General features: G+C 39.1%; 1 protein-coding gene across 5 annotated transcripts; it reads right to left on the bottom strand.

Annotated features, from left to right (window-relative positions):
* Positions 1-12: 12 nt before the first annotated feature.
* Positions 13-15,339, bottom strand: ZBTB41 (zinc finger and BTB domain containing 41). 5 transcript variants are annotated; one of them, XM_015869344.2, is made up of 11 exons: positions 14,909-15,339; positions 12,747-13,982; positions 11,816-12,023; positions 11,071-11,140; positions 8,906-9,053; positions 8,120-8,249; positions 6,216-6,311; positions 5,549-5,655; positions 4,007-4,112; positions 3,385-3,473; positions 13-2,726 (listed from the first exon to the last, which is right to left on the bottom strand). In XM_015869344.2, the coding sequence occupies exons 2-11, from the start codon at positions 13,864-13,866 to the stop codon at positions 2,083-2,085; spliced, it is 2,718 nt and encodes a 905-aa protein (XP_015724830.1). In that variant the 5' UTR covers positions 13,867-13,982; positions 14,909-15,339; the 3' UTR covers positions 13-2,082. The 5 variants fall into 5 exon arrangements, with proteins under 5 accessions (XP_015724830.1, XP_015724828.1, XP_015724832.1 ...); XM_015869342.2 differs by lacking the exon at positions 14,909-15,339 and adding an exon at positions 14,595-14,857; XM_015869346.2 differs by lacking the exon at positions 14,909-15,339 and adding an exon at positions 14,673-14,857.
* Between the last annotated feature and the right edge of the window lie 954 nt (positions 15,340-16,293).

Below are 16,293 nucleotides of genomic sequence, written 5' to 3'. Positions count from 1 at the left end.
CACTGACCCCACTGATGTCAGCTTACTTTTAATCGTACAGTTACAAATGATGGAACTCACGATTCACATCACATGGTAACATGACATGTACATATAAACTTGAAAACTACAGATAAAACAGCAGTTTCCAAGTCATGGAGTGTGAAGACGACAAATGGTTTGTTTATAAAAGAAGATAAAGGTGGAGTTAGAAAGCAGGAAGGTTAGTACTTGATAGTGTCCTTTCAGAAGGCGGCATTCAAAGGCCTCATTATTGCTGTATATTTGCTTGTATTCAGCTTCTTACCAGATATATTTACAGCATGTCAGTCTGAACATTCCCAGAGCTCAGCTCTAAATTTTACTTTAGAGATACAAACATAGAACAGTTAAACATATGTAGTCCTGTTTCAAAAACTGAACTCTTTAAAATTTAGGACTTTTATTGTGCTTCTTTGGCTAAGTCCTATTTAAATATCAGTAACACTTAAAATACTACAACTCTGCCACTACTTAACAGCTAACAGAAATCTTTGGTGTGTTAAGAATCCAATAGGGCACAAGCTTCAAAGTATGAACATTCAGGCAGCTCTGGCCCCTCTCCTGCAAACTGCTCAACACTGAAGTCAGTGGGAACTAAAAAAAAAAACCAAGATCTCACACCAAAGTATTTAAATGGGATTTGAAAGGTTCAGTGTTTACAGTTTACAGAACAGGGATGATAAAAGAGCTTCTCAACACAGATTGGTTGTGTTCAGGTCACTGGAAAAATCCAACTGTTACAATAATACATATAGATCCAGCTTCCCACCTTACAGATACTTTAATATAATAATTTAATAATAGCAGATTACTGGGGAGACTGGGGAAAATTTTGCCTTAGGCTGTGATTCTTGTGAGCAATAACAAAGGTTATAAAATGATATCGGATATCTTCTTTGGCATAATTTTCACAGTACAAACAAAGAAGAAAAACTTAAATTAGGCTTCAAATAGAAAGCTTAAAGTCCTTAAATTATACTAGATTTCATGGTAAATCACGCTAGACTTTATAGTCCAAAATAGTTGTGTTTTTTTTTTTTTAACCTTACTTCCACTAAAGAAAAAGCTAAAAATAACCGAAGACATGGAATACTCTCTAGAGCTTGACTCTGCTTTATAAACAGCACAAGACAGCGATCATTTCTTTTCTAACAAAAACAGTTGAGTGCTGTCCTGCAAATACCTGCCTTCAAATTTCTTCATCACAGGTAACTGAAAAATGAACATGCTAAGGGGGGTCCTGGTACAACTGATGCTCTAACAAGGTTAAATCACACCAGTTCTTTATGACGCTCTATAGGCTACATGACATTGATTTCAAATTTAAGAGTGTGGGGCACACTTTAGAAAACAAGCATGACTGAAAAATTAGACAACAGAACTGTCTAAAGCTCCACACTTATGTCAATATTAAGATCAAGGAAAAAGTAACAGATCAAATGCAGGTAGCCTAATTATACTTCTGGTGTTCTTTACAGTTCCCTGTTTTACGTTCATGAAATATCTAAATCCCTTTTGAGTATCATCTAGCTCCCTCCATCACCCTGGCTCCAGAGTCTTTAGAAATCTAAAACCTCTCCAAAGATGCCTGAGGATTCTATTTTAATTTACACGTGAAACATAATTTGAAGTTTGTGTTTTGTATTACTGCCTATGCTTACCATTCCTAATGAATTCGATACAGTCCTTTTTCTTCCAGTATGCTTTCTATTACACTTATAACTGTAACTCAGTGAGATGCTGAAAGGCAAAAAAAAAATATTAAATTAATAGGCAGATACATAATTACATTATCTCGGCAACTACCCTTAAAAGATATTTCAGAGCATAATCTTTTAAAAGACCATCTATAATATTTTATAAACTCTTAAAATCACAAGAAACACTCTGTGTACATCAGTGTGCCTAAATGTTCAAATATCATGTAAACAAACCTGTTTTTCCAAAAACTATGCAGAAGACTCACGAGTCCAAATAAAATATAAAATATAAATCTCAATTGCCATATCAGCCTCCTGTTGGCTAATGGCTTTGTACATTAGGTGGAATGTTATGCTCTGATCACGAATGTTCATTGTTTGAAATGTTCTGTACAGTAGGAGCCGTATCCAGCCCCAGTAAAGTTCCAAGATATGACTGGTCTCTAGGATCCAACATTTGCTCAGGTCTTACAGGATGAACAATATTCGCAGGCTGTGGAGTAAGAGTATATTTCTCTAGAAACGACAGATCTGTCGCACGTTGATAATCCGCCTGCTCATGCTGTGGAGGAAGAATACCATGTGACTGAGTAGTATGCTGTACTAGATCAGCTTGAGGATCAGGCATCTGAACCGGTACCAGAGTCACCGGCACACACACTTCTGTAGATACATTCTGTAACAAAGTCTTGGCTTCCGACTGATATGCTTTGGACTGTTCCACGTACTGCTTAGCCTCAGTTTGATAAACTTTGTCATCGGAAGTGTATGGTACTGGTAAGGACACTAGTTTTTCCTCCGAAGAAGATGTCAGTGCCTCCTCTGCAGCCTTTGTTCCGTGAACGTGATCAATATGGTATTTCAGCTTGTCTTTTCGTTTAAACGTTGCATTGCAGTGTTGGCAATTAAACGGACGAGCATCTGAATGAATCACCATGTGCTTTGTTAATGTCTTCTTAATTCTAAAAGACTGATTACAGATTTGACATTTGTATGGTTTCTCACCTATAAAGAAGCAAAGAAAAGATGTAAAGACAATCGATTCTGAGTAACTCTACCTTATGCATAAAGACGAACTGTGCATAGCATAGGAACCCAGCATAAAATGAGAGTACTGAAAACAAAGAACATATGCTCGGCAACAATTCAAGGGAGCCCCTGAAAGTTTAGGAGTTATACTGGCAAACCCTTCTCCAAGTATTTGGGATTTCCGTCATAACAACAGTCTGATTATAAAGCAAGCTAACAAAGAAACAAAACAAAACACCTCTCTTTCAACACTTATAGCACCATTATTAAATAAGCATGGTTTATACATCGCGTTTTGAAAGGACGATGACTTTCTCTGAAGACACAAACCCTTCCAAATGAGTTTCAAATCCTCATTCAGATTACCAGTTGAAATACAGCATTCTCTGTACCCCTAAACTGATTAGACACTCTTGATGTGGAGACATTCCACAAACCTATGCTGAGGATTCCCAGCATTTCAAATTACACATATTCAGAAGGCAGTATTCAGAAAGAGCCAACATACATGATGAAATATAAGTCTGGCAGCATCCTGCTACTCCTACTCTGAATGCTTAACAACTGCAATAAATTAAGTAATACCATCATTTTTGAAATACAAAAGTAAGTTCACACGTATTTTTGTTTTTACCTGAATGTGTCCTAAAATGCATTTCCAAACTTGATTTTCCTTTAAAAACCTTCTTACAGACTTCACATTGGTGAAACGTTGCTTTATACCTTTAAAGAAAAAAATGTATTTCATGTTAAATAGCTCTACAGTTAGTTGTTTTGGAATGAACTATATGCATATTAAATGCACTGAAATACCTAGGTTTTCAAAGTATTTACCTCCTTTTGGAATCAACAATCTACACCCAGCTTCTTAAATAGGTAAGAGTGGAAATTATTACAGTGCTTAAATGATGTCTAATAATTCACTCTTAATTAGTATGTAATGATAGTAAGAAATACTACAACAAACCATTTGTTTAGAACAACACCAAGACTGCAATTATTTGATAGACTTCTATCTATGGGATTATAATTTGATTTTTTTTGTTTAAATTCATTACTCTACAGAGAAAATAACTTGCTTCAGTTGCAAAGGCAATCTTCTGACATCCATTTCAAACTATAATGGTATCTTTACCAAGGACAAAGGTAACGGGCATAATATAGATAACTACAGTTCTACACGAACATGCAAGTCTTAACAAAACCAGTTACGTTACAGATGTGTTTATGCAGTTATTAAAATTGCCAACACTTACTTCTGCCAAACCTTTTCTCCTAGATGAACACTTTTATAATGAACAGTAAGGTGATCTCTACGGCCGAAACATTTTCCACATTCTTCACACTGATGTGCTTTTTCACCTTTAAAGGCAAAATTAAATACATTTTACTTAAAGCTTCTGGAAATTACTAACTGCCCAAGAGTTGTAATCATAACAAATAAGACTAGATCCACATCAAACTCTTCCATGCCTTGATTTTCATGCCAAAGGATTATCTGTTATCAAATAACAAAGTTCAACAAGTAGGGTATTTCTATCAGAGCAAAGGTTTTTACCATTTCTTGTTCATGAGTATAGCTGACCTTATCCTCATTCCTACATACAAATTCCTTTTCATGAGATAAGGTACACTTCAGACCCTCACTGTACAAGAGGTACAAATGAATGGCTAGCCATCTACTCTCTTCTTTACAATTGGAAACGTAGTATAGCCTCTGAATTACTGAATATTAAAGAGAAGCTTATTTAAACATACCATTTAATTTCAGTCGCTGATTTTTAGAACTTAGAATCGCTTCCCAGCATTTATCTTATTATCCTGATTTACATAGTTACCTTTTTCTTTTATTCTGCTGCTTAAAATAATCTTGATTCTTTTTAGTCATCTTGAGATCTTCCAAATAGTGGCAGAATGTTTCTTCTCATGTAAGTAGGAGGAGTGTGGACAGTCAAAGAATGTAACTTTCTAGAGGGGGAAAAAGCAAATAGAGTAGAAAAGAGGATTTTTTTTTTTTTTTTTACTCGAGTTTTCAAAGAAGATTTCTTTATTTTATAGCAGACATGATTCTGAACACTAAAAAAGAAGCTGTCCTTCAAAGTAAAGGCTCAGGAAGCTTGGACTCTGATCACTTTCATATTTTCATGCTGCCTCTGAAGCATTTTGCCTAGTAGAAGGCCATGTTCCCTTTGGATTCTGTTTTAAGAAAGTCCCTAATGCACCTTTGCTCTATGTGTACCTTTTGTAACCTTTCCACATTCAGCACAATTAGGAGATGCTTTTAGTTTTATTTCTTCCTTCCTAGATAATCTCTATCTGCCTGTTCTCAGGGCTGACAACCACCACTTTCCTTTATTCCTCCTTCTCCATGACAGAGAACTTCAGAAACACCTCTTTGATGCTTTTACATTAAAGTGATCAGTGTACAAACTACGATAGAGACTGTGACAGCTTCTTCTTTGTTGTGGTATTAAAGTTTCACAAAATTGCTATTAAAAAAAAGAAATCTGAACTCATTAAAAAAATCCTCCTTTTTCACTTTTGCTTTTTCTTATTATTAATATTGTAGTTTAAAGCAATTTGCTGTTACATGTTTTTGACTGTCCCTTGGCTTTCTAGGTTAACATGGAGGAAACATTCAGCATATAAACTCTGAGAACATGTAAGGTGAGCCCTACTAAAGCAGACCTTAAGAGTATTTAGTCAAAACCATCACACAGATATACAGTAAGGAAAACCCATAATATGTTTACTTGAAAATAGCTGTTTCTGCAACAATCTTCAAAGAACAAGCCTACCTGAGTGTATTTTCTTGTGTTTTGTCAGATGGTCATGCCGGATAAATGTTTTCCCACATTCTTCACATTCGTATCTCTTGTCATCATGGTGCACTCTTAGATGAAGCCTGTATTACAATGGAGACAAATTTACTTTCACATCCCTGCTCAAGATTAGCGAATTTGTAGTCATATGGCCACCAAACACAACTTTGTTAATATAATCTGTACTGCTACTTCGATGCAGAATTATCACAAAATTCATTTTTTTAAAGCTTCTCGAAAATATCAGGAAGTAACAGTTGAAATATTCTTAATGACTCTGAAAAAGCAACAGAGGACAGAGCTCAGCTCTCACATCCAAAATTTATTTAACACAATATTTTAGTCCTCCACTTAATTTCTCTCTGATTAACAAAGAAGTGTTTTCCCTAGGGCACAAAACTCAACTTCAATGCAAAATTTACACAGGATTATGTGCTGAAACCGCTAAAATTACAAATAATTTTTAAAGAATGAATGATTTCTCACATAGTATTAAAACATATTCAAATCTTAAGCATGATTAAAGCAGCTACTAACGCACTCAGTTAGAATACATCAAAACACAGTATAAAGTATTATGTTGACAAAGTGAATAAATCACCAAATGAGACTCTTCAGCATTGTATCTAAGAAAAATCTGTACCTGTAAGAGCTTCCGTGACGAAAACTCTGCCCACAAATACTGCAAAGATGAGGCTTCTCTCCACTGTGAATTCTCAGATGCTCTTTCAAAGTCGTTCTATTTTAAAAAGGCAGTGGAATTAGATTTTAAGCAATGTCACTCCCACTTAGAAGTAAAATACATCATCATTTCCTCAGTTAAATTATGATAGATTGCAACATATCCAAATAACTGTCTCAATTTATGCAAACACACATGCATTTATCCAAAGGTAGTATCCCAAACAGCTGAGTCTGGACACAATATCATCAAACATAACATCATCCCAACATACGCTTGGACAGTGTACTTTGAAGAAAACATCAATTTTGACAGTGTCTTGTATACAATATGTCACTATGTTTCTCTAAGTTTTATTATCAAAATGGAAGGACATCTAGATCATGGAAGTCTATTAATTCCTCACAGAGCTTGTTTAAATGTATAGAGCTGCTTTGTGTATGTAGATAAGTATGTATGTTTGCAAGTTGTTTTTTTTTCCACTATTGCCTTTGCAAAGTGCAAAAAACTCAAAGTGCAGCGAAGTCGGCAGCAATCCTTCTTGAGCAAAGGAATTGGAAAAGAAAATTCAGTGTATACAGAACTGGTAAGTGAATGAACTACATAAGAAAGAAAATTCTTCAATCTATTACCAGCTCCTGTTAAAAATGCTATTAGTGAAGGGTATTCTAGGTTTTAAACAAAAGTAGTTATTTCTAATTAAAGCAGTAATTTTTCCATATTAACTGCATCGCATAACTTAAATGAAACTGGAAATGTATAAATATATATTGACTTGTTTTATAAAGAAACTCTCGCAGTTCAAATTGAACTTCATAGAATTGTAAGACCGTCTTTTACTGTTTGTTCACTCTTTCATTACTACATTACAATGTTTTAACATACACCCTACTGATTAAACTGCTGGATAACACACCATCACGGTGATCTGTCAGGGACAAATCATCTTCTTGTAATTACTCCAGGCAACTTTATCAGATATTGAGATAAGAAAATAAATAAATCAAGAAAACAGGCTCCAATAAAGACAAACCCAGAGCTTTTCAGTAAATATTCCCAAAGGAAAACTCACTAGAGTCTTTTCCATTGACACAAAGCTTGTTTTATTCAAATAAAAAATATATTAGCTGACTGCTTTCAGAACCCAAATATGTTACTGTTTAGAAACCTCTGAAGATGTTTTCCTTTCACAGAACACTGCACTGATTAATGCCTGCACTGAAACAATGATAACAACTAATGAAAACTTACATTTTTTAATTCATACCTGGAATAAAAACATGTGTTTAATTTCGACAGTTTCCTAGTGGAAATGAGGCACTGAGGGACTGCTCTGCATTTAGAAGTTTATGGCATTTGCTACTAGCTGCTATTTATGCATATGAACAAAAATTGCATTTATTAGTCAACATTTGGAACTTCAGTTTTTCAAACAGCCAAATTAACAACATTCTTCTCCATTCAGAGAAACAGCAGCAAAGGCTTTACAGTTTATTACTCCATGAAACTGTTTGCAGAAATCCAATTCCTTCTCAGCCACTCTCACAGGTCTTCATCAACTTCCTCTCCTCATCAGAGCATTTACCAAGAGAGAAAACTCTTTCCCAAAGATGTTCTGGCAAATGCAGGATCCCTTAATGAAGTGGGTGAGAGGCAAGACATCTCTAATAATACTCTGCTTCATAATTATGTTATGCACAGTTCTTAATGGTCATCAGTAAATTATGTGTTACCTGTGCCTCACACACTAAGTTTTCACATGCTAGCCCCCAGACGTGGTTTCCTTCACATTAGAAAGTCAAAGCTAGAACTTATTCTATGTATTTCTGTGATGCTGAAGTTCAAGCAGTTATGCACCTCCTTACCGTTCCCTAACAGATTTCCCACAGATGAAACAAGTCCATTTTCTCTTTCCTCCATGAGTACATTCTATGTGGCGTTTCAGATTTCCTGTATCATTAAACTGTCGCCCACAAATGTCACAGGGAAAAGGCCCTGCAGGCAAACAGACACATGTGGTATTATTATCAGTTAAACCAAACAATATACACACATCAGTGACTTGTAAAAACCCTGATCAATTTACAAAATAAAGAAAAAAATTCTTCTAATAAATGACTGATGTTTATTACAGCCAGTACTGTTTAATTAAGCTTCCTTAAACCTTCCTTTTATTCCTAATACCAGTTGTTTTGGCAAGTGTCATGACTGTAAAGCAAAACTTAGAATTATTAGTCAAAATATTCAAGCCCGCTTTATCTGTTTCAAAACCTGAATTCCCATTGCTATCACCAATCTATTCCCTACTTCCTAAGTGGTGTAAATATTTGGTAGTAAGAAGAAGGTCCCTGGAGAACTTGAGGGAGAATCAGACTCAACAGCTGAGAACCAACATACACAGAACACTTTTAAAACACAGAAGTAAACTTACTTCTCCCCCCAGTAGATATGACGTAGATATGATACAATGTCTCAGAAGGACAGCAGAACAGAAAGTTGAAAAAATAAAATCCAAAAGAGAAGGAATTGGGGGAAAACAAAAAAAAAAGGGGGCAGATGTATTTTAGAAACCAAACCGATCAGGACATACAATGGTGGAGGAAGTTTTACTTTAAATCTATTGTTTACATGTCAGAAGGAGGTTTCTATACCGAGATGGAATTTTTCTTGATGTTTCAGTCTTGCAAATCTGGATTTAAAGTGCTCTTCACAGTAGGTACACTTGAATGGTTTATCCTGAGAGTGAAGGATCATATGCTCTTCTAAATGAGGTCTGCGAGTGAAGGACTTCTTGCAAATCTAAAACGACACAATATATTATCAAAAATACTTCTGCTATCATCAGATTTTTTTCCCTTATTTATCAGCTTTAACAATTTACTCCACCTGCTCTCTGCAAAGAAAAACTTGAGTCCACATAAATCCCAATCTATTACGCTATGCAAACTAGGACATAGATGAAATGAAATCAAACTAACATATTGGTATCATGTAAACAGCCACACGCTCCATTCTCCCCTCTTTCTACCAATTCTGATGTTTACAGACTCTTTTCCTGAAGAGAAATCAACCTAACTAAAAAATAATAATAATAATAATAAAGCAAACAGTTTTGGTTTGTTTTCAGACAGTAAAACACACACCTCTATGGGATGGCGTATAAGCCGCTGTAGAACTAGTGTCATACCTGTCCCTTATTTCAACTGGGACATTGTCTGATAGCATGTTTTAAAAGAGCAAACACAAATCTCGATAGAAAAATATAACCTCTAAATATGCATTAGAGACACAGAATATTTGCAACTTTAAGATAATCAAAGCCTCAAGGAATAAGAACTATTAGCTGTTATTAAAGTAAGAATCACAAAACCATAGAATATAATTATAGAATGGTTTGGGTTGTAAGAGACCACAAGGATGATCGAGTTTGAACCCCCCTGCCCCAGGCAAGTCCATTAATCTCCAGATCCGGTACCAGACCGGGCTGCCCAGGGCCCCATCCAACCTGGGCTTGAGCAGCTCCACGGACACAGCATCCACAGCTTCTCTGGGCAGCCAGTTCCAGCACCACACCACTCTCTGTGTGAAGAGCTTCGCCGACATCAAATCTAGACCTTCCCTACCTGAGCTTAAAACCACCCACCCTTGTCCTCTCACTGTCTGCCCTTGTAAAAATTTGATTTCTCTCATTGTTATGATCCCCTTGTAAATACTGGAAGGCAGCAATGAGATCTCCTTACAGCATTCCCTTCTCCAGGCTGAACAAACCCAGCTCCCTCAGCCTGTCTTTGCAGGAGAGGTGCTCCAGCCCTCTGATCATCTTCATGACCCTCCTCTAGACAATCTCCAACAGCTCCACATCTTTGCTGTACTGGGGGCCCTGGACCTCGACACGGTACTCCAGATGGAGCCTCACGAGGGCAGAGCAGAGACAGGCAGTCATCTCCCCGTACACAGCTGTATGATTAATTCCTTCTCCTAAAATGTTTCTTCTTTAGTAGCAAATGGAATCTGTAAAATGTTCATACAATGTAACTTTGTCTGGAAGAGAACACCCTCAGGCAGCCATGCAGTACCTCCAACCATGCTGCAGTCACCCGCAGAATGAACGCTACTGATCCCTACAGTTGATATTTCCCAACCTCCTCCTGTATGTTTCTAAGCCAAAGTTCATAAACAAAGCAAAACTAGTAATTATATCACGTTACAGCGCCTAGTATTAGACATATAGATGCTTACAGCAGTTTGCTAAACAAAACAACTGTCTTAACCAAAAATAAATGCACACTGATTGCCTTAAAACCAGAAAACCACATTTAAAACCTTAAAACTTTATCTGGCAGCAGATGCAGAATGAATGGAAATTCTGCACTTTTCTTTTTACAGTAGATATAATTCCACACACAGACAGTTAAATGAGAAAACAACTCACGCTTAACATATGCTTTCAAGGCCTTCCCAAAACATATACTTTAAGGTCAGTGCTTAAAACGTGCAATCAACAGATGAACAAATGCTTCCTTGTTTAAGTATTCATAACTCTCAAGTTTAATCATCTGCAAATTGATGTACTTCAATAAAAGTAATAGCTAATCACATGAAAAAAACGGGCTCTTCAAACTATTTTAGAATTCAGCTTGGTGAGTTCTGAACACAGAGAGCAAAATCCAGCCTCTAAATCTACACATGAAGAAATAATTTATATTTATAAAGCTGGCTGACAATTCAGAGAAGCATATACCTTATTTTTGCTTCAGCATTCAGGTCACAAAACAGTATCTATAAGAAAAAACAGAACTACTGAAGTACTACTTACATCGCATTTCCAACCTTCACTCTTGGTCTTTTTAATAGAAAGAAATTCTTGCACATTCTCTGGATGAAACCTGGAGAAGGACAGCAGCAGAAAGCATTCTTAACTTTCTAAGACGAAGATCACCCAAATACTAAATATCAATTTCTAAACTCTGTGTGTCATAAAAGTTGACTGAACAGCAGAACAGGACATTCATAATAAAGCAGTTCTAAAGGCACAAGTAACTGGAAAACAGTGTTGACTACAGACCTTTAGAACCTCGTATGACAACTGATGACACAAAGGACAGTTTAAATTACAACACTACATGGATAATAACAAAGAAAGAGAAAAAGTGATGTGTAAATATTAATACCTCATACACAGACTTGTCACAAACAATTAATTAACCTCAAAGAATCCAGAGGGAAACTGTTTTTCCATCTATTATCACCAACAGTATGATATCAACATACAAAACCAACGGCCTTTCATCCTTCCTTCAACTTAAAAACTTACAAAGACTTGTGTTCTAACTGACTCTAAGAGCTAATCTGAGCATTCTAACATAAAAACCTACGACACTGTAACAGTTACAGAACTGCTGCAGAATTGCTATTTAGCCAGTTCTTGTGCACTCTACATGGCAAGTCAGTTTGACATTGCTAATCCCCAGCGCCTTTGAAAAGATACTTACAACCAATTATATAAATAGAGCCAAAAACTCCATCCCTCATAAACATGAGTCAAATTAGCTCAGACTTGCCTCTTCACGTGTTTTGCTAACGTCTTCTTGCTCGCATGCAGCTTATTGCAGTAGGGACATTTGTGTTCCTTTTTATGAAAGTCTGTATCACTCGAGTGCTTCTTTCTGTGCACTGTAAGGTTGGATTTTGTTGAATAGCGCTGATGACATATATCACACTCAAAAGGCTTCTCACCCGTGTGTACACGTGTATGGCTCTCATATTTGCCTACATAACAGAAGAAACAAAATATTTATTAGCATGAATACAATGCCTCCAGTAGACGTTTGAGGTTTGATTCTCTATTTCACTATTTAAAGAAAGGTGTTGTATTAAGAAATTTTCCTGATTTCCTTGAATTTTAAGACATGGCATTTAAAGTACAGGTTAAGTCCTGACGTTCTAATACAGAACAGTTATTATTACATAACTCGGGATTTGGGAAATTAATTTTACCTCATTAGCAGTATCCCCATCTACAAAACGTGGATAGCACTAAAGTCAAGACTGTCTGTAAACTCAACTAACCAAAGTACTTTTAAAACAACAAGTTGTAGAGGAAAGTCAAAATAATTCACAAGTATATTTTTTATGTTATAGTCAATTAAAAAACAAAACAGATAAGGAAAACAAAGCAGCTCTACGAGTCCTGTTAAACAACTTTTTGAACAAGAGCAAGCTAAACACACTGCTCTAAATAGGAACTAACACACACCATAAACCTCTCATTGTATAAATTTTCAAAACGATGAAAGAAACAATGCAGCTACTATAAGAAAAACGTCCCAGTGCTATGAGGAATGGTTTACTTTCCCAGTTACCGTGACCTAAAGGGTGTCACCTAGACATTCACATCTTCACCCTCTGTGAAACAGCTCCCTTTATCTCCCATACAACTGACACCACCACATAGAATAAAGGAAGAGCGCTACCCAACTTGCTCTTTCTTACCTATTCGGTCAAACTTTTTGTCACACTTGGGACACTGCAGCAGTTTTTTGTTACTGCTTTGAATGATGACTGGAGCTAATCCTTCAGGAATACTTCCCACCGAATCAGCCACCTCGGAACCCTCCTCAGTATCTTGCTCTTTTTCACTTGGCTCTTCGGTGTCTGAATCCTCACCCGACATTTCTTCCTCCTGTCCTTCTTCATCAGCATTGCATTCACTTCCGCTGTCTTCAAACTCACTTCTATCGGATGTTTCCTTGTCAGAGCTGACTTTCTCCAAGTTGCTGTCAGACGCATCATCACTTTCGCTATCGCTATCATCAAATTTAACCGGACACTTACGGTTTCTCGTGGACCGTCGAGTGGAAAAGCCTGCTTTCTCAACCATTTTTAGCCCATGTTTTCTCTCCAGTGAAAGGGATCTGTGGGCTTTAGCCAAATGATTTTCTAAAGACTTCTTGTAACAGAAACTTCGGCCACAGAAAGTGCACTGATGACTATTCAACAGTTTACCAGTCAGCTCCGTTAGTGTTTCTACTGGCGTAGGCGTGTCAGTCACCACATCGGACTGTATGCTAGAAACACTTTCGTTGTTCAGTAACTTCACTGCATCTATAATATCTAAAAACTTTGCCGCTTCCAGCACCAGCGGAATTTCATTTTTATATACAAAGAACTCGGAGGTGTACAGAAACTCCAACAAATGCTGAAAGACGGAATGAGTTACGTGATCTAACGTGACGACATCAGTGCTTGGATTTTTGCTTAAGCAGGCGTGAAAATAACTACTCCCAACAGCCACGACGACTTTGTGAGCACTAAATTCTTTTCCTTCTACGATTATGAGTAAATCACAAAATGAGGGACGCTTCTGCCTATCGTCATTTAGGTACTTGAGCAGGTTTTTGTTGTACTGTAAGGAGCTGAGGAGCTTCCTTTGTTCCGACGAGGGTGAAAGCTCTGGGGCAGATTCAAGTTGATCTGCGGGAGCTATTTCTGCAGACTTGGAGACAATTTCCTGGGCACAGTCCACTACAAGAATCTGATCCGAAGCAACTTTCTCATGGCCAAGGTGAACCTTTTCGTTTACATTTGCTGCGAGCCGTCTCCTTTTCTTCATTGCAGAAGCACAGCTTTAAAACCAGGAGCTTCATAGGTGACTGACGAAGAATTCCTGTGGAGACTTGCTTCCGCCCCAGACCTCCTTGAGAAAATACCTAACAGCAATTTCATAATCTGCAAAAGAATTGCGACAACAACAGCACTCAGCTCTGCCAGAACTCTCCTCAGATTCACTCTTTCCGCACTGCACTCAGCTCTAAAAGCACTTGAAGGCTCTAAAAGCACTTGAAGCGCTTACTGCACTCGGACAGCCCCGTCCCATTCCAGGCCGCCACATCGCACTGCCGCCTATTATTAGAAGTACGAGACGACGCGGCCAGCTCTGCTGCCCCCGCAGACACATATAGCCCATGAAATACTGCGCGCTATTCTTACAGCACCAAGGGCGCTATTCTTATTACAGCCCCGCACAGAGGACAGCCCCACCACTCTCCCTCCGGGCGCGGCCCTGTTCCCGCTCCTGTCACCGCCAAGGCCAGGCCGCCTTACTCGGCCCCGCCCGGCCCGCCGCCTTTGTTCCCCTCCGGCAAACGCACCGCGGAGCCCCGAGCCGCTCCGATGCTCCTCGCCCTAATGACGGCGACGGGGCCGTTAGTGCAGCCCGCTCTGGAGCGCAGAGGGCGCCTCGGGCCCGCCCCCGTCACCGGCTCGCACCCACCCCGCCGAGCGAGACACAAAATGGCCGCGCCCTCCCCCGCCCTCGGGCGCTGCCTCGGCCTCACACACCAGCGCGGCGCCGGGCGCTCCGTGAACCCGCTCGGCCGCTGAACGCCGCTGCTCGCGCACAGCCCCGCCGCCGCTTACACCGCTCACACCGCTTACAGCGCTTCCGGGTCCCGGCGCAACGCGCAGCCGCGCTCCCCGCTCCAGCGGGCAGGAGGCAGCGGCGCTGCGGCTACCGAGCATGCGGCGATGCGTTCTATTGCGCGGCGCCCCCTGCCGGCTGCACTGTGCTGCGGCGGTGCTGGGCGGGAGGGAGCGGTGACATTTCAAACAGCTGCGCCAACAGCGGAGGCACCGCGCTCACAGCGCTCACATACCGTGACAAAGCCAGCGGCATTCATTCAGCAGCTGCCCGGCGCACACGGCTTGAAACTTCCACGCTACAAACGGCTTTTCTCTGTAACGTCATTTAGCGGCTACAGCGCTTCCTACGCCCTCGGCTCCTCCGCACCATGAGGGAGGAGGGGGATTCGAACCCTTGGCCCAGCAGCTGTCCCGCTCCGCAGCAGCTGCGCATCAGCCGTGGGTGCCACGCCAGAACCGCTTGTTGTCTTGCAATAAAAATAGCGGAAATTCTCCAAGCGTTCGTCACCTCGTGGCGGTCGTTGTGCTGCGCTCACCACCCTCAGGGTTCTAATAGCAATTCTTCTACAGTTAAAATGGTACAGGTTAAATGTAACCGTATGAATCCTTTTTATTCCAGTACCTATTCGTGCTGAATCTTGTTGCTACGTAATAGAACATTCACATAGACAAAAGGCTGGCTTTTGTGTTAAATAAAGAGAAACAGCATCAAAGAAAATGCACTTGCTCATGTCTGTGAGGCTGTGATTTGCAAATACATGCCTGGATTTTTCCAAGAAAATAGTATTTTAATCACAAATATTCTTAAAATATTGGAAATGATGAAGTAGCTGTGTGCGAGAGAGTTTGATGTTAGAAGATGAAATTTCACCTTGAACTACCTGTTCTTCAGCTCAGAATCTTCATTTCTAAGATACAAGACTATGGCAGATACTTGAATCAAGTACAATTTAAACAATAAGCATAAAGAGAATCGTTTCTGATTTTAAGCATGTAGCTGCAAGCTTTAAGATCTAGCTAAGTAATTCCCATTTATCTCCAACACATTCTTTAGCAGCTGTCTGCTACAAGTACCCAGTTATAAATCCAGCAGCATAAACGTTCTAAACTGCCGCCTCCACTTTGGCTGTGACGTTTATCGAAGGCAAGTGCCTGTTTCACTAGGAATTTTAGACCTGCTTTGCTGTGGGTTCACTCTCTGATACTGCTGAAACATGAGCCAGCCTGTCAGTCACACTGTATCCCAGATGCCTTCTCTCCCTTCCTTTCATCAGTAACGTGTGAGCTACGGGAAATCCACAAAACCTATATTTCCTCTACACTGAATTTTTTTTATTTATTTATTTTTTTTTTGTATTTTGTTGACAGCCACCACACACACAGAAGTGTTTTAAATTAATCTTGAAGTGAAAGGGTTTATGGATGTGTTGCATTCCATTTGCACTTTGAAACTACACCAGCCATAGAAGCCTTAAGATAGAGAGAACTCACTTGTGTATGTGCTTGTGTCACTGCTGTCTTTCCCTGCTCCACCAGCTCCTCTGGTGCCTGACAGCCTACAGGAAGGGAGAAGAGTTGGAGAAAAGCTGAGAGAAAATCACAGCAGAAGAAATACCTG

Source organism: Coturnix japonica, chromosome 8, assembly GCF_001577835.2.
Source record: "Coturnix japonica isolate 7356 chromosome 8, Coturnix japonica 2.1, whole genome shotgun sequence".
Taxonomy (NCBI): domain Eukaryota; kingdom Metazoa; phylum Chordata; class Aves; order Galliformes; family Phasianidae; genus Coturnix; species Coturnix japonica.
This window is presented reverse-complemented; position numbering and strand designations above follow the sequence as displayed.

Excerpts from the sequence above, each read along its gene's own strand:
- ZBTB41 (XM_015869344.2), bottom strand. The coding sequence starts at position 13,866 with ATGAAGAAAAGGAGACGGCTCGCAGCAAATGTAAACGAAAAGGTTCAC. Across the intron at positions 11,141-11,815 it reads TTAGCAAAACACGTGAAGAG|GTTTCATCCAGAGAATGTGC; the intron begins GCAAGTCTGAGC and ends GTCCTTCTCCAG. Across the intron at positions 5,656-6,215 it reads CGTCACGGAAGCTCTTACAG|GCTTCATCTAAGAGTGCACC; the intron begins GTACAGATTTTT and ends ATTGTAATACAG.